Consider the following 18,841-nt stretch of genomic DNA (forward strand, 5'->3'; position numbering starts at 1 on the left):
TCAAAAACACCCCCTACCTGGGAGATGTCTCAGCCCCTCCTGCTGTGTGAGGTCACAGCGAGAAGACAGCTACCTACAAGGCCGCACCATCCCCAGACACCAAATCCACTACACCCCGAGGTTAGAGCCCCCAACCGCAAAACAATGGGATTAAATTCCCACTGCTTATCAGTACCCAGGCAATGTTATTTGTCACCACAGCCTAATGAACAAATAACCAGTGTATGATCTTTGAAAAGTCTTAATAAGTAACGATGACACATTCTTCCTTTACAACGTTCAACACCCATGCCAAGGGCAAAACTGAGCTGACAAGAGCCAACCTAACTTTCTAGCATGTGTTTTTTAAATGACCTCAAAGGAAGGCAGGGGCCCTGGCCAAAGGTAAAGAAGAGCCCAGAAGAAAAGGCAGGATTAGCTGGTCTCCTGAGCAGTCCAACACTAATAGAGCAAGAAGTTAGTACAAACAGTATCCGTGGAGACCTGGAAGCTGCCTGACTATCTTGACTTGCCAAAACACTGAGAAATCCTGATTTGAAGTTTAAAGAGCAAAGAAAGCAAAGGTATTTTACTTTGAAGTTATAAGTGCGGAATTGATACCCTAACACGATCCTTCCTGTTAATTCTACAAAAGAGCTGTTCATACAGCTCACTATTAGATTATTAATTTTATTTACTGGCCTACATCTACAATCAATCTGATGGATGGTTTGCCATGCCTTTAAAGAAGAGACTGAGAAAAACTCTCTCTCCAGATTTTCTCCTAAGTATGGTTTACAAGGCTAAAAGGACACATCTGCCTTATAGCAGGAAGAAATAACATGGCAAGACTGACCCAGGTTTATATCTAAGTAGTGCAGCCAATACCCATAAACAATGCTACTTTGAGTTATATGGGCATTTCCTAACTTGAACTTACCTTTCCGTTAGACCACCCAGTTATCAGTTCACACACTCCATCAGAATTAATGTCAAAAGCATGAATGCTCATGGCATGGTTTTTGGACTGAAAAAGAATTCCAATAATTAGTAAAGGAGTTTCTCAGTGTCAGAAGTATCATCTCCCAGAACAGGGGAGGCTGAACTGTACTAACTTTAATTCTCCAGTATCGGGCTGTTTTGTCATAAACTCCAATTGTGCCGTTGGAAAGGGCATAACCAAACCGACTGCCATACATGGGACACAGAGCGGTGACTATCTGCAAAACAGCACAGGAGAAAGTGATTCAGCAAGGCTCAACTTTAACTTCACACGTAACCTTGTAAAACCACATGGCTGTATTGAAGACCTTGGTCCTCTAGGCACCACATGGCCATCGTTATCTAGAAATCAGAACAGCTGTGCGTGTTCACCGCAGACCTTCACAAGACAGGGCCATTAACATTCACTCTCGGAAGCCGCACTAGGGCTCACAATGTCACAAGGAGCACAGGGCCTCCCCCTCCCCCAAGTTTATGGCGCTAACAGTTGCTGAGGGGAAGGGAGACTTCTGCAGTGATGTATGAGGCCTCAGTTAAACTCATGGGTTCACCCAGCCAGATTTGAGTGGAATGGTTTCTGTCCCTGCCTTCTCAATCTGGGGTAAATTGAGATGGACTCCTCAGAAAGCATCTGTATCAAAAATGGCTGTTTGTGAGCCCCAGTCCCCAACCACTTTGTAGGCTTTTCAAGGGGATCACAAAAAGGCTGAGGCACGAGAAAGGCTCCAAGTTCCAGGCCAGTCAGGGAGGAAGGGTCATAAAATGAAATACTCTGTCTTTTTTTTTTTTTAAAGATGTATTTATTTATTATTTATACAGTGTTCTGCCTGCATGTGAGCTTGCACACCACAAGAGGACACCAGATCTCAGTATAGATGGTTGTGAGCCACGATGTGGTTGCTGGGAATTGAACTCAGGACCTTTAGGAAGAGCAGACAGGGCTCTTAACCACTGAGCCATCTCTCCAGCCCAAAATGAAATACTCTAAAGGGAGATCCATCACCACTTGAGAGGGTAACACATCAGCTGACCTCCATGAACATGGCATCTGCCTCAGAAAGCTCCACAGAAACATTGGGCCCCAGATCTCCCTGCTTCACTTGGCTAAAGGCGGCTTGAACTGTGCTTCCCTCCAAGAAAACCAGGACCAAGAGGAAGCCAGCCCAGCGGGACTCACATCCACCACTGCGCAAACAAGTCCTGAAGGAGAGAAACCTGTTCTTTAGGATCCCAAGTGTGGGATCGAACGGCCTAGTAAGAGAACAGGTGATGTTAATTCACTAGAAGAGCAACCACCTCGTGCAGGAGCTTAATTGCTACCAGATGAAAAAGATCCCATGAACAGACTCTGGGAGGAGATACATAAATGAGCCCAGAACTGGGGCAGGGCGGATTGGAGACTTGGGATAGATTTGGCTGTTTATCGCTGCCCTTCAAGACACTTCCTAGAGAAAACCACTTGAGGGAAGACTTCAGAGCTCCAGCTCCTGCTGAGGCTCTGGGGTCTGGTTACCACCGCGCCCCCCCCCCCCCACCCCGTTCCAGTGGAAGAAATCCTGCGGCTCCCGACCAGAGAATCATTCCTGGGGACTGATATCCTTAAAGTTTTGTTGTTGTGTCAATTAATCCTCATTTCCTACTGTTTGGGTTAATCAGCTTATAACTGACGTAGGCTTGGTCCATAAATTGTTAATAAAATATTTTGGTTAAGAAAATTGAGTCTACAAAGTCCTCCTCTCTATGAACTGTTGTCTACTTTGCAGTTGGATAATCGGATTTTTTTTGTTTGTTTGTTTTTTTCAAGACAGGGTTTCTCTGTGTAGCCTTGACCATCCTGGACTCACTTTGTAGACCAGGCTGGCCTCGAACTCACAGCGATCCGCCTGCCTCTGCCTCCCGAGTGCTGGGATTAAAGGCGTGCGCCACCACGCCCGGCTCGATAGTCGGATTTTTAAAAAATTCACAACGTTGGATCAAGCTAGGTGGGAAATTTCAGAATAGTATTTTGAAAACTAACAGACATGTAGACTTAGGAAGGAAATGGGCTGAGCAATAATAGATGCCTACTGCTCATCAGCACAAAAGGTTTCACTGACTGCCTCGCTTAACTTACACTATAGCTTGTTGTATAGTTTTTTTGGGGGGATGGATTTTTGAGACAGGGTCTCTCTGTGCAGCTTTGGCTGTCCTGGACTCACTTTGTAGACCAGGCTGGCCTCAAACTCACATTGAGCCGCCTGCCTCTGCCTCTCTAGTGCTGGGATTAAAGGTGTGCGCCACCACGCCCAGCTTTACAACTGATTTTTATCTGCATACTTTTTTATAATATAATTAAGGTGTGCCAGAGGTAAAAGAATGGACAACCTTTCCCAAACCAGAAGCTCAAACAAACAAACTCACATGCTGTGCAGCCACAAACAGAAGTACACATGCTACAGGGCTTTCTAAGGACTGACCTCAGTTCAAGGGATGAAAATGTGGTGCTGAACCTGGGTTTAACGACATCACTGATCCTACAGGCCAGTTCTAATTCTGACCCCAATATAAAAGATATGAAGAGATCAACTGTACAAGGCAGAGAGTGGTTGTGTAATTTCCTTCACACCTACAGGCTTTCCACAGACTGCCCACTTCATGTAACTGTGAATACCAAGCAGTGTGTAGGACCCAGGATCACTTAGCTCAGGGCATCCTCCTGCAAGACTAAGTACTGTGCACTGTTAGCTGTCAAACCTGGATAGGCACATAGGGAAAAGCCACCCAACAGCAAGTCAAAGGGACAGGAAAACAAGGACTGCAAATGAGCAGCCCTATAAAGTTAGCTCCAGACTGAGTGCGTGCTGGCAAGTTTTATGACGTGACATAAGCTAGAGTCATCAGAGAGGAGACAGCCTCAATCTAGAAAATGCCTCCATAAGATTGAGCTGTATGGCATTTTCTTAGTTATTGATGGGGGAGGGCCCAGCCCATTGTGGGTGGTGCCATCCCTGGGCTGGCAGTCCTGGGTTCTATAAGAAAACAGGCTGAGCAAGTCATAGGGAGCAAGCCAGGAAGCAGCACCCTCCTTGGCCTCTGCATCAGCTCCTGCCTCTAGGTTCCTGCCCTGTTTGAGATCTTGCCATGGCTTCCCTCTGTGGATTATGACTCAGGAAATGGCCAAATTAACCCTTTCCTCCCCAAGTTGCTTTTGATCATAGTGTTTCATCCCAGCAATAGTGACACTAAGACACCAGGTCCTTAGAGAGAGTCTCCTTGGTCCACGCCTTTCTTTACTTTGTGGATTAGAGAAGCAACAACTCCACTCTGGTCCTTGGCTCCATCCCAAGCTCCGCTCCCCTTTTCTAGGACTTAGGGAAGATGTGCTTCAAAGAACTCTCAAATGGTCCCCATCAAACAGGAAAGAGTCACTACACATTAGGATGAAAGACACAATAAAGCAGGGCCCACCCTGGCTGGCCAGTGACATGCACACTGTTTTTTTGGGGGGGGGGGGTGGGAGTCCTTTAGGGAAGGCTTTAAGAATCTAATAAGGGGGTACTAGAGAGATGGCTCAGCAGTTAAGAGTACTGACTTCTCTTCCAGAGGACCTGGGTTCAATTCCTAGCACCCACATGGAAGCTTAACAACTATCTGTTAACTCCAAGATCTGACATCCTCACATAGACATACTTGCAGGCAAAATACCACTGTACATAAGATAAAAATAAATAAGTTTACAAAAAGAATCTAATAAGGTCCTGGAGAGATGGCCCAAGTTTGATTCCTAGCACCCACATGGTGGCTCTCAACCTTCTGGAACTCAAGTTCCAGACAATCCAACACCTGCTTCTGGCCTGTGCAGGCACCAAGCAAGCACATGGTTCACAGATTTATATGCAGGCAAAACACCCATTTAAAATATATATTTTTTTTAATCTAGGAAAACTAGGCATGGCAACTCACATGTAATCTCAATACCTAGGAGGCTGAGTCAAGAGAATCGCCATGAGTTCAAAGTCAACATGGGATACACAATGAGTTCAAGGCCAGCCTTGATTATTATAGCGTGAGACTCTGTCTCAGGAAACAAGACAAAACAAAAAATGCAGGGGCCCATCATGGAAAAGCTCCCATAAGCACATTACCATGACCCTGGTCCCCTCTGTCCCTCGTCAGGGGCTCAACTTTTTGCACTCAGTTCTCACCTTCACTTCTCTGTCCATAATGTAACTTTATATGAAAGTAAGTCTGGGGCTAGAGAGATGGCTCAGAGGTTAAGAGCACTAACTGCTCTTCCAGAGGTCCTGAGTTCAATACTCAGCAACCACATGGTGGCTCACAGTCATCTATGTGATCTGATGCCCTCTTCTGGCCTGCATGTGGACATGCAAGCAGAGCACTGTGTATATAATAGTAAATAAATAAATCTTTTAAAAAAAGAAAAAAAGAAGTAAGTCTAGGCGAGGCATGGCAGTGCACACCTATAATCCCAACATTCAAGAGTTGGAAACAGTCAGGCCTACATGAGACTGTCTCACAAAAAACAAAAACAGTGGGGGTGGCAACACACGGATACCTGTGAGTCTGAGACCCACCTAAGTCTATATGTTAAATTCTAGACCAAGTAGAAGCACATAAACAGAACCTGTCTCAACTAACAACAACAATTGTAATAAAAAGAATATGAATAGGTTTTCTCCTAAAGACCCTGGGCTGTGAGGTGACACCTGGTAGTCTTCTCTGAGTGCACTACAGTCCCACCCACTCCAAAGTCACCATTCTGCACCCTGGACTGTGAGGTGAGGCCCAGCACGCCCTATGCTAGCCTAAGGTCACCACTCTGCAGCACCACTTCCTACCTCTGTTTCTGTCATTTCAGCCACAATCTCATCTTCTTTAAATACTCGGATGTCAAAATCTTCAGATCCGACAAGAAGCTGAAAAAGGAAAGGGGATCACAGCATCATACTTTAATGTATAAACACAGCAAAGTTGTATAATTTAAAAAAAAAAAAGCCGGGCAGTGGTGGTGCACGCCTTTAATCCCAGCACTTGGGAGGCAGAAGCAGGTGGATCGCTGTGAGTTAGAGGCCAGCTTGGTCTACAAAGCGAGTCCAGGACATCCAAGGCTACACAGAGAAACCGTGTCTCAAAAAACGAAACAAAAACAAAAAACAAAACAAAAAAAAAAAAGCGCTTCCTTGCAGCTGTTGCTAGCCACAGGTTCCAGTCCTCTAGAAATACAATGCTCAAGGGGGTTGTAACTGATTTGGTCAGAAGAGAAAAAGTGGCTCTACACTGCTAATCCTGCAGAGCAGGGGCAAGCAAGCCAGGGCAAGCTCCATCCTGAGCCTGCACCGCCCCCTGCTGCTGCTGCCTCCCGCTGCAGTGCTCAGGCTGTGCCTGAGTTCCACGCTGGTTCAGACTGACCCTGCCCTCAGAGACTGGACTGTACACCTTGGTAAAGACATGAATGCATCATCTGTCCAGGAGTGCACACCCAGGCAACACAGACTGATGAAGGACTTATTTCTAGAAATAGAATGCTGTCATTTTACTGAGGTAAAAGAGGGCTGTGGGAGCACATGATGTATTAAAATAATATCAGGAAAACCATGCCTGAGAGCTTACTGGACCTCTCAGACTAAGGAAGGGGTGCAATTCCTTCACCTGGACCCCACAAAGAGGTGGGCACTTGACACTGCAATGGTGTCCCTCTGACCTGTCTGAGGGTCTTCAGCTTAGCTAAGTCCCTGGTACGGATGCGGTCTCCTCAAACTGCCATCTGCCCATCTATCCGCCCAGCCCTGGTCCTGACCTTCTCTTCTGCAGCCTCCCCCGCAGTTGCACGCTGACCCTGCGGCCTGACTCCACCTAAGGGCAAGCTGGCAGCAAGATGGGAGCAGCTGCTGCGGGAGCTCCTGCGTGAGACCGAAGCTCCCCAGTTGACAGAGACTGACCAAGACTATCTGAATCCCCATTAGCTCCCCTGCCTCTCAGGCCTTTAACGCTCTGCAGCCACACTGTGCCTACACACACACATTCACAGCTATGCATACGTATTGTGCAATGCTACACGCATATACTTACTCTGTGTTGTCCAGCGCATGGGCTAAGAGTAACACTAGTAATTACAACTAGAATGAAAGAAGTCTATTTGTCTCAGCCAGGGCCAGCAAGGAAAGTGGGACCACTTGAGAACTGCTGCCAACAAAACCTTGGCACCCTGTCAATTTATTGTTATTTAATAAATCCAGTGTTATGGAAAGACACAAACATATTCGTCTGTGTTTCTCACATGGTTCATTTACAACAAACCCTGTCTCAAACACCAGAGTCCAGTGTGCACGGACAGGAGGCTAAGTTAGGGCCCAGCAGACACTGTACACATACCAATTTCCCAAGGGTCTAATTTCTACGGTAATTTCTTATATAGGTAGAATTATTAGAATTTCAACAGAAATACTTTTTCCAGCCAAAATGAAAAATGACTTAATATCCCAAAGCATCCGAAGCAGTTTATAAGAGCACGAATGTAACTGAGCTCCCATCATCCTAAGTCTCAGAGACATGGACAGTAAGAGGAGGAGGGGGAGAGATGAAAAGAGAGAGAGAAGAGAGGGGGAAGTGGAGCCGGAAGAGCTAGGAGAGAGAGGAGACAGAAAGGAGAGACAAAGACCAGTGAGCTCACAGCTAAAAAACAGCCATGAAAAGCTCATGTCACTGTCATAAAAAACATATTCAGCTGAGCAGAGCCACACACCTCTGTCTTCCCATCACCATCAAAGTCACACAGAGCCAAGGAATGAACGTTGTCTCCAGTCACCTGAAATAGAAGAGAAAGTCATCAATAAGTGACCCTTGTTTATTTCATCTAAGCGTATTAGCCTTATGAAGGGTAGGCTTACAGAAACTACCAGGGATTTCTCAACATTGCCCACATTGTCAATATAAATATTATCCTTTTAAAAATTATTTCTTGTGCATGTGTGTATACACATGTTCCTGTTCTATACTCTGTGTGGGTGTGGAAGCATGTGTACATGTGTGAGTACGCCTAGGGATGTTGGAGCAGCCTCAGGTGTCACCCGCAGGAACACTATCCACTTCTTTTGAGATGGGGTCTCTCACTGGCCTGCAGCTCCCAACCAGATTAGATAGGATGGCCAGTGAACCCCAGAGCCTCCCTCTCTCCACATCCTGTGCTGGGACCACAAGTTCCGACAGGTGGAGCCAATGGTTTAATGTGGTTCTGAAGACTGAACTTAGGTCTGAAGGCTTTGAAGAGTACTCTAGCGACAGCCATCGCCTCAGGGCTATTGCCCTGTTCACTTTTTAAAAAAACTGTTATTCAATGCAGCCAGTAGTTAAGAAACACCTAAAAAGAATTAAAAGGAACTGGGCGTGGTGGCGCACGTCTTTGATCCCAGCACTCGGGAGGTAGAGGCAGGCAGATTGCTGTGAGTTCAAGGCCAGCCTGCTCTACAAAGCTACTCCAGGATAGCCAAGGCTACACAGAGAGACCCTGTCTCAAAAAAAAAAAAAAAAAAAAAAAAAAAAAAAAAAAGATCTAAAAGTAGATATGCTAGCCAGGCATGGTGGCGCACGCCTTTCATCCCAGCACTTGGGAGGCAGAGGCAGGTGGATCACTGTGAGTTCGAGGCTAGCCTGGTCTATAAAGTGAGTCCAGAACAGGCAAGGCTACACAGAGAGACCCTGTGTTAAAAAAAAAAAAAAGAAAGAAAGAAAAAGAAAAAAAAAAGAAAGAAAGAAAAGAAAAAAGGAATGCTTAAAATACCAAAATGTTTAACTCTTCATACCGTCCAAAAGAGATCATTTCCTTCGTGATCAAATCCCTGAAGAGCACAATTTCCACCGATGATGGCAAGAGGCTGGGCAATATCTCCCAGCGTTCCCAGCACAATGGCATTTGCCCCATCTGCTACCTAAGAAGAAGAAGAAGAAGAAGACAGGGCTCAGTGCTGTGCCGGCACGCTAGGGGGGAAATTATAAGTGTTTTCTCTAGGTACTCAACGGACTCTTCCCTCGTCCCCTAAGAGAGCACCTAGGCTTCTCTAGGGCCCCACACTGTGGCTGGGCATGAACAAGGAGAGATCCTGGCTCTCACACTGAGCTGCTACAACACACAGTTTTGACAATCCTGGGCTTTCCAGGACTTCAGAGAGACAGATCTTCCCAATGACCAAAGCATGTACCTTTAAACACTCAAATTCTGAAATTTATTTGAGCTCTTTCAGATAGAAATCATTTTGTACCACTATGTACAGTATTATATAATCTTGTAAGTATGAAAAATTAAATATATACGGAGGGGTATATCATTAATTACATATAATTATACATAAATATAAGGGAAAGATTGAGTATAAAAGAAATAGGAAATAGAAAGGCTAGTAGAATACATGTGGAAAGAAGACAGAAGGGGCTAGTAACTGAGAAAGGGAGCAGCTGGCAGGCAATGGGGGCAGGAGGGACGAACAACTGCGACACTCATGAACGACGGAACACCACGCACTGCGTGCTAACCTAGGGTATTTTAAAGACATATTGTGAGTATGCGTGTGTGTGTGCTGTGCGAGCGCACACGTGTGCACATATATAATAAAGGCAGTCCTTATAAGAAATTCAAATTGCCGCCGGGCGGTGGTGCAGCACACCTCTAATGCCCAGCATTTGGGAGGCAGAGGCAGAAGGATCTCTGTGAGTTCCATGACAGCCACAGCTGTTACACAGAAAAACCCTGTCTCGAAAAAACAGAAAAAGAAAAAGAAAAGAAATTCAAATTGCCACCAGATCAGTGAAACAAGACATAAATTTAAACAGTAAACAATAGGAGCCAGGTTTGTACCTGTAGTCCCAGCGAAACACGGGGCTGAGGCAGGAGAACTGCCTGAGTCTGGGAGTTTGAGATCAGCAAACATGGTAAGCCCCTCTCACAAAAAACAAAAACAAAACAAAACAATAAATAAACAAACAAACATGAAAGATAATAATGAAGTGGAAAAGTGAGTAGAATGAATATAGCTAACAATTTTCTGCTAATACACCACAAACAGGAAAACACTAAACAAGAAACTCAGTAGAAAGGAAGCATAAACAGCAATGAAATGCAAATACCGACTGGTAAATCCTTTCCCAAGCTCCGATAAGCAGTGATTAAAAAGTACCCATGGCAGCCGAGTAGGGTGGCACACGACTGTAATCCCAGCACTCGGGGAAGCAGAGGCTGGTGGATGGCTGTGAGTTCGAGGCCAGCCTGGTCTACAGACAAAGTTCCAGGACAGTTAGGACTATTAAACAGAGAAACCCTGTCTCAGCAAAAAGTGTGTGTGTGTGTGTGTGCGTGTGTGTGTGTGTGTGTGTGTGTGTGTGTGTGTGTGTGTGTGTGTGTGTTTAGGTACTCTAAGAAGGAAGCAGAAAAACAGGAATCCCTTAGAGCACAACTTAACACTATGGAAAATTCATCTGGCCTGGTGGTTTGGGCCTCGAACCCTGACGGGAGCTGCAAGCCTGAGGTCACCTGGGCTACAGGGGAAGCCAAGGCAGGAGCCTTGTCCTGGACTCCCTCTGTAGACCAGGCTGGCCTCGAACTCACAGAGATCTGCCTGCCTCTACCTCCCTGAGTGCTGGGATTAAAGGCATGCACCATCACACCTGGCATGATAATTTTTTTTTTTTTAAGAAAGCTAACTAGGCACATTATTCTGCTATAAAAAGAAATGAAGAAACACTAACACATAATACAAAATGGGCCAGATTGGAAAGCATGCTGGGAAAAAAGGCCATCGCAAACCCCACAGACACGATTCCATACTCATGAAAACAGATACTGGCTAGCTAAGGCTAGAAGCTAAAGGGGAAACGGATGGTTGTTTGGGGGCACGAAGTTTCTCTTGGAGGTGATAAAAAGGGCTTAAAACTGAGTATTGGCAATGGAGAGATGTCTCCGAGGTTAAGAGCACTGGCTGCTCTTCAATTCCTCCCACATGGCAGCTCACAACTGTCTGTGACTCCACTTCTGCGGTACCTGACACCCTCACACAGACATACATGCAGGTAAAACACCAATGTACATAAAGTAAAAACAAATAATTTGGAAAAAAAACTGATTGTAGTGAATGTTCCAAAACTCTGAAAGGTTCCAAACTAATTATTGAGATAAGCTATGGGAATCGTATAATATATGAATTATACTTTTTTTACAAGAAAAAATACTACATATGTACACTATGCTTCCGTTTTGCATGAAAATATGTCCTTCCCCCAGCTGAGAGTCCATTGACAGTTGCTGGCTGCTAGGAGAGGGAGTCACTCTTTTGGGGGTGTGGCCACTGGTAGGTTGCCCATGCCCTAGTGGATGGCCCCACACCAATGCACATATCTGCAGCATTCATTGGACTCCCATTGTCATTTAAAAAAATAAAAACTCCCCAAAAAAGGCAGGGAAGGATATGAGGTTAGAAGAGAGATGGGTTGTGGGGGCCAGAGTGGAGCAGAGGGTTGATAGGATCAAGATACATCGTATAATTGTATAATTTTTTCAAGAAATAAAAAGCAATTTTAGAGAACTTTTTAACTTTTTTACTCATATATATGTATTAAAAAATGAACAGACCAAAAAAAAAAAAGGTGAACTGACAAGCTCTACAAGCAGGTATAGTTCAAGAGCAACACCAAAGTGAGACCTAATCTCAACACACACACACACACACACACACACACACACACACACACACACACCTGGGTTCCCTATAGTAAGCAGACAGGCCAGGCATTGCAGCAGCAGCAGCATGGAGACAGCAGGTGGCAGTAAGGACCTCTGGACAAGCTGTGGGGCCACCAGACAATTGTTTGCTGAATGCTCAGATCCTAGCTGGATTCCCAGTAGAACTAGACAGATGGTGTCACAGGTACACATGCTAGAGACACTCTTGACTGTCACCAAATGTTTACCAACCATGACCCCCAAACAGAAGCTGAGTTCCCCACTGAGTTCCCAGGGGCTGGGAATAGCAGCTCAGTGAGACAACACTTAACTTATATGCACACCCAAGGCTCTGCGTTTAATCCCCAACCCTACCGTCAACAACAACAACAAAAAAAACTTGTCTGACAGAACAAAGACAAAATCAAGGAAAAAAGCAAAGAGCAAAACCCTGGGCATCAATGGGAAATGGGGACTTGATGGCTAAAGGGGGCATACTTGCCTCTCTGTAGAACAAATCTGAATTGTTGTAGATATCGTAAGCCAAAAGATTGGTCTGTGTCCCCACTAAAAGAGCATCATAGCCAAGATCGGGGCTCAAGACTCCTGCAGCCAGGCAGCTGACCGTCTGGTTAATGTTGAGGAGGGAAACATCCGACTCCAGGGGGCTCTGGAGCACTCTGGATGCACTGAAATGCTGGCTCCGCGTGTGAGGATTATGGATAAAAACCTGAAAAGCCAAACAGGTATATTCCCTTAAAACACCCAAGAATTCCAAGTTCACAACATACTTTTAAAAAATTGATTAGTAGATACCAACAATAGCAAGAAGTCACCTTAATCTGTAAAGTTATTAATCTATAAGATACTCGTGCAAGGCCTGACCTGGTGGCTCAGAGGCAGACAGACCACTGTGAGTTCAAGGCTAGCCTGGTCTACAAATCAAGTCCATGACAGCCAAGGCTACACAGACAAACCCTGTCTCAAGAAACAAAAAGAAGAAAACAAAAAAAAAATTTTTTTAATTGTTTTTTCAATAAATAAAATATCCTTGTGAGGCTGGGCTGGGGTCTACATGTAATGAAACTTCACTCCAAGAGGTGCGGCAGCAGGGAGCAGAGCAGGCTATGCTGTCACCTGGGGGAGTCTGCCCTGTCTTTATCCTATTTGCATACTGAGGACTAAAACTGGGACTTTGACCACGCTAGGCAAGCACAACCCCAGCCCTAGCCCTTTTTCATTTCTCACATAGGTTCTTGCTCCATCGCCCAAGCCAATCTTCAACTGGCAGCCCTGCCTCTGTTTATTGAGTAGCCAAGACTACAGGCCTGTGCTGCCAGGCTTGGATGCGATGTGTTTTGGTTTTGGGTTTTTTACGGATTTTTTTTGGGGGGGGGGTGTTAGCTTGTTTTTTGTTTGCTTGGTTAGTTTTGGTTTTAAACTCTAACTTTTGATGATTCTCCTGTCTCAGCGTCCAAGTATCCTGGCACATACCACCACACCCAGCCGGAATGTTTGGGTTCTTTTGTTTGTTTGTTTGTTTGTTTTTTGGTTTTTCAAGACAGGGTTTCTCTGTGTAGCCTTGGCCATCCTGGACTCACTTTGTAGACCAGGCTGGCCTCGAACTCACAGCGATCCGCCTGCCTCTGCCTCCCGAGTGCTGGGATCAAAGGCGTGCGCCACCACGCCCGGCTCTGGAATGTTTGTTTTTAAAGAACATATATACATTGTGTATAGACCATAAAATGTTACCAATTTAAACTTTATTTATATGTGCATGCACCATGGCACGTGTATGGAGAACAAATGACAAGCTGAGGATTTCACTCTCTCCTGGTACCATGTGAGACCCAGAGATCGAACCCCTACCTGCTGAGCCATTCACCAGTGAACCAATGTTTTGCTTTTTGGTTCCCAACTGTCCAGATGAGAACACCAACATGAATGGTCCAGGAGGGCATCCCTACTCACTCCTGATATTGTAAGTGTCTGATTTAATAGTGTTACCTGTTTGCTCTCTCTTTTTTAAAGACATTTTTTTAAATTATTGTTTTGTTTTGTTTTTTAGGGTTTTTTTTGTTTTGTTTTGTTTTGCTTTGTTTCCTTTTGGTCTGAGACAGGGTTTCTCTGTGTAGCCTTGGCTGTCCTGGACTCGCTTTGTAAACTAGGCTGATGTCGAACTCACAGAAACCTGCCTGCTTCTGCCTTCCAGCGTGCCCTACTCCAGTCATTTCTGCTGAACATCGTGGCTTCCTAATTTGGTGATGTTTTGCTATCTCTCTGCGGCTTCTACCTATCTGCTGTCTACCAATTTTCCCTTTCCCTTTGCTTGCTACACGCTTAAATTCACGCCTTTCACTCTGAACGTATACTACCATACATAACAAAAACAAGACAGACAACAACAAAAACATGGCTAACAAGGCTCCCAGCTGCCTCATGGCCCCGGTCCTTCCACACAAGCCTCATAGTCCCTTCGTGTTCAGGTGCATTCCAAGACCTTCGCACTTCCTGATCTTTCTGCCTACAAAGCAGTTAGCCCACACAGCTACAGACTTGTTCTTCATTTCCTTCAGACCTCTGAACAAACGCAGCCAGAGGCCGGTCTCTGCACTCTGAATCAGCAAGTTACATCAATCCTTCTATTTCCTCTGAAGAACACAGTATGTGTGTGATTTAAATGCATATATCAATGTGTCTACAGCATATACAGTTCATATCATATTACATACTCTAACATGATATATCATGCGGCTATCACACACACGCTCTATTAACTGTCTGGTACTCTCTCGAATTTAGGCTCCAGAGGTGAAACTGCACTTACCACAGTATCTTCAGAGTTAAGAAAAGTCCCTAAGACAGGATTAGGCTTCAAATTAGGGGCTAAGGAAACACCAGTGGGGTATCTTTAGCCTTTTATATTGCTTCAGAGCTCCTGTCTATGAACATGGATTTGTATATGCACACATGTACATGTGGGTGTGAATTTCTTTCAAATGTGTGAGTGCTGGGGTTGGAGCAGCACTGGAGATTGACCCTGGGATGTTGAGTATGTTAGGCAAGCATCCTACCACTGAGTTACATCATCAGCCCTTGTAAGTTTATCTTATTGCAGTGTGTGTGTGTGTGTGTGTGTGTGTGTGTGTGTGTGTGTCTGTCTGTCTGTCTGTCTGTCTGTCTGTCTGTCTGTTCAGGCTCCATGGCACACAAGTGGAGGTCACACGACAACTTATAACAGTCAGTTCTCTCTCCACTATGTGTGTCCCTAGGATAGAACTCAGATCACCAGGCTTGGCAGTAGGTGCCTTTATCCAATAAGCAATCTCTCCACCCACTCTCCTTTTCGAAATTTTGATTTTTGAGACAGGGTCTCCCTATGTAGCCCAGGCTAACTTTGAACTTATGACCTCAGCCTCCTGAGTAGCTGGAATAACTACATCAGGCTCATTAGTGCCTCTTAGAGTTAGCATCACATGTCAGACCCAATGCTCAGGACCTTACTTCATTATACCAGTTAACGAAATCATAACCAACTTAAATGAATCATTACTTTCCAGCTATGTATACCAAGACACAGCATACAAAGTAGCATACAACATACATGCAAGTGTCTTGAAAACTCACTACACAAATGTGTAATTGGGGCTGGAGAGATGGCTCAGTGGTTAAGAGCACTGCCCGCTCTTCCAAAGGACCCAGGTTCAAGTCCCAGAACCCACATGGCAACTCACAACTGTCTGTAACTCCAAGATCTGACACACTCACACCAACACACATAAATTAAAATTAATTTTTTAAAAAAAAATGTGTAATTGACAACCATACTGGGTCTGACAACATGCATTCAATCTCACTCCCACTACTTTTTTTTTTTTTTTTTTTTTTCAAACTGGATCTCACTCTGTAGCCCAAGCTGACCTCAAACTGGTGTCAATCCTACTGCCTCATTCTCCTGTACTGGAATCACAGGTGTGAGCTACCATATACATCTTCCCTTCCAGAACTTTCCAGTTGAGCAATCTCAGACACTGAACCGAACCTCTCTGAACTATTTCTAATCAGTAAAGCGGAAATAACAAAAAGAAATGAACAACCGCTAAGAGTGACTACTTCCCATACGGCGTATTGTTACTGTTGTCTGTTCAATGCTGAGAGTGTGAAATTAGGATTAGTAAAAGCAAGAATCCACTACAGCTGTTCTACGTTAGTATGTAGCAATGATGCTGAGAGAATTCATACATAAAGACTTTGTACTCGATAGAAGTTTTATTTTTTGGAGTCACTATAGCCCTTGTATTTTACGCATGCACCCATCATGAACGGAGCCTTGATCTGCCTTTCTGTCGTCTTTCTATATGCTTTCTGAAAGCATCGACCTTATTTTATCTCTGAATCCCCAAAATCTAGGATGAAAGAAGTGTCAAATGTAAAAGTGGATGTTGAATGATCTTTTATCCCCGTGACCCTGACACCTTTCCTAGTATGTGGCTCACAATAACCATTTAATGCATACTTAAGTTATGGGGAAATTTCTGAATGTACGTGATCAAAGACCAAAAACACAATCTGAATTTAACGTTGGGGTTACTATAGTGTCTCTCTCTCTCTCTCTCTCTCTCTCTCTCTCTCTCTCTCTCTCTCTCTCTCTCTCTCTCTCTCTCTCTCTCTCTCTCTCTCCCCTACCCCCACCTCCCTGTAAAGAGGCAAGTGTGGAAGAGGCTTGATGTGGTAAGCAAAGGCTTTGGGCATCTGGCCATGAATCTGTGGAGTCAGCCATCACTGCTAATCCTAGCCAAGCCCTCCTCGGGACGTCTCTTCCCTAAGCTCCTGATCTGCCCTAAATATTGTCTTGTTAGATCCTGGCGATAAAAAACCGTCACCACTACGGAAAGCTGTTCCTCCGAAACCCAATATTGATAAGACTGAGGCCAAGGACAGTAGCGGCCGGTTGCCAGGCAATGCGGGCTGGGGGCGGAGCAGCGTGAGGGGCGGGATCTGGACGCCGGCGGAGTTCGGGTGGGAGCAGTTACCTTGCCCGCTTGGGTGGCGGCGGCCAAGCACGGGTGAGTCCCGTCGTAGCGCCCTATGGCCACCATGCGGGGGCTGATTTTGTGGCGCAGTTTCAGGGTGAACACAGGCAGCAGCATGATGGAGGCAGCTGGGGGCGGAAAGTAGGCGCAGGGTAGGCAGCCTGCCTGCAGAAAGTGAGGGGCGGAGGAGCCGACACGCGAAACCCGCGAACGCCCCAGGCCCCGCGCCCGGAGCGCGCGACCGAGACGCGGAGTCGCTGACTCTCTCTGCGCCTGCGCAAACCCGCCCAGCTGCAGAGCCCCGTAGGCCTCCCCCCGGCCCCCCCCCCCCCAAACAAGCTGGTGCGACTGCGCAGTGGCGTCGTACCTGGTTCGATCGCTTTTTCTCCGTTGTTGTTGTAAATTAGTGTTAGATGTAACCCCATTTTGGCGTCTGGGTTGGCAGTATCTGAGCCAGTACCGCCTCAGGATTCTCTCTAGCACCTCAGCCAGGCTGCACCCTCGTAGACCCCACACACTGTGCTACTCACTCTAAAGGGGCATTCGTTAGGAACTAATGCTTTAAGCCCGTGGATGGCTCAATGGATGAAGACGCTTGATAACCCGAGTTCGAAGCAGAAAACCAGCTCCAGAGACATACACACGCACGACAAATAAAATGTAATATTAAAATAAGAACTAACGTTTACGTACCTGCACTGTCCCTTGCTTTGGCTGTTTTAATGCCCAGGCAAATGACAATAGTGATTTGAGAATAACAATCCCCTCAAAATAAAAACAACAACAGCATTTTTTTTTTTTTCCAGTTTCATGTTAAGTAGTTTAGGCAGTGAATGTAGGGCAGGAGAGAAAGATGCAAAGGGAGGGAGAAACCGCTTCTGTCCCAAGTCCAGGTAAGGCGTCTCATCAACTGAGAGACAAGAATTCCAGCATTTGTTATGAACGTTGCCTACATATATAGAGACACTTAATTGAGAATGTTGAAAAAAAAAAAAAAAAAAAAAAAAAAAACCAAAACCGTGAATCCTGCGTAAGCCCTAAACATATAGGCCAGTATCCCTGTTGAGGGATGGTCTGATGTATTTTTATGTTAATTGCTGCTTTTTGTCTGTGACCCACCTTTTGCTTAATAAAAAGCCATCCCACCTGGGCAGAGCAGAGGAGATAGGTGGGGCTAGGAGAGAGAGAGAGGAATTCTGGGAAGACAAAGGATGGCTAAGAGGAGAGAGACCTGAAGTGAAGAGAGGAAGGTCGCTATGGATTAGATGGAGGAGAAGCACATGGCCGGCGTGGTTGGAGAATCGGCCCAGATGAAGAACATGAACAAGTATATGGGATTATGGATGGGAGGTAGCTTGATAGAAAGTTATTAGAAGCGGATGGCATGGGATTGAGGCAGGGATCCCATGCCTGAGGCCCTACTGTGGAAGGTAGTTTAGAGGATTGATATCTGCCCTGCTCCAGGTTAACTAAGGCTATTTTAAAATATAACAAGTGTCTGTGTCTTGATTGATATATAAGTAATACAGATAATTTAAAAACATGCCCTTTCTCCTTTCCCAGCTGTAAACCTGCAATTTGCTAGGAACCTCACACAAACCCTACTAAAATAAAGGGCCTACCTATCTTTAACACCCTCACATCCTTGTGACACATGGGTGTATCTTATCAGACTGCAAAACCTACTCAAGACACCACTTAAGTCACCTTATGATCTCACCAAAAATAGAGGGGGAAGAAGGAAAGGTAAGCATGGTGGGTGACAGGGAGGATGGGGAGAGGAGCCAGCAGTTAAGGCTCAGCCAAATGGAGTAGTATTGCAACGTCATAACAAGACCTGGCACTTTGTAAGCTAATTTTTTGGGTTTTATTTTTTTGTTTTGTTTTTGTTTTTTTTGAGACAGGGTTTCTTGCCTGTCCTGGACTCACTTTGTAGACCAGGCTGGCCTCGAACTCACAGCGATCTGCCTGCCTCTGCCTCCTGAGTGCTGGGATTAAAGGCGTGCGCCACCACGCCCGGCTTGCCTGGAGGCTTGTAAAGATTGGAATTCTTACCTAGAATGTCCAGAGGAAGCATTCTCCCATTAATGTCTTGATTTCAGGCTTCTGGCTGCAGATGTGT

The 18,841-nt window shown here is 45.4% G+C and overlaps 1 protein-coding gene across 1 annotated transcript in view; it reads right to left on the reverse strand.

Annotated features, from left to right (window-relative positions):
* Positions 1-16,897, reverse strand: part of Bbs2 (Bardet-Biedl syndrome 2) — a 35,186-nt gene extending 18,289 nt beyond the window's left edge. Inside the window, exons 1-7 of the mRNA XM_051169128.1 lie at positions 16,720-16,897; positions 12,189-12,416; positions 8,781-8,906; positions 7,724-7,786; positions 5,820-5,897; positions 1,095-1,199; positions 920-1,006 (exon numbers count right to left, since the gene is read on the reverse strand). Coding sequence (XP_051025085.1) covers positions 920-1,006; positions 1,095-1,199; positions 5,820-5,897; positions 7,724-7,786; positions 8,781-8,906; positions 12,189-12,416; positions 16,720-16,836 — 804 coding nt within the window. The 5' untranslated portion in view covers positions 16,837-16,897. The remainder of the gene's footprint in view (positions 1-919; positions 1,007-1,094; positions 1,200-5,819; positions 5,898-7,723; positions 7,787-8,780; positions 8,907-12,188; positions 12,417-16,719) is intronic.
* Positions 16,898-18,841: the final 1,944 nt, after the last annotated feature.

The sequence above is a fragment of the Acomys russatus genome, chromosome 26 (assembly GCF_903995435.1).
Source record: "Acomys russatus chromosome 26, mAcoRus1.1, whole genome shotgun sequence".
In the NCBI taxonomy this organism is placed as follows: Eukaryota; Metazoa; Chordata; class Mammalia; order Rodentia; family Muridae; genus Acomys; species Acomys russatus.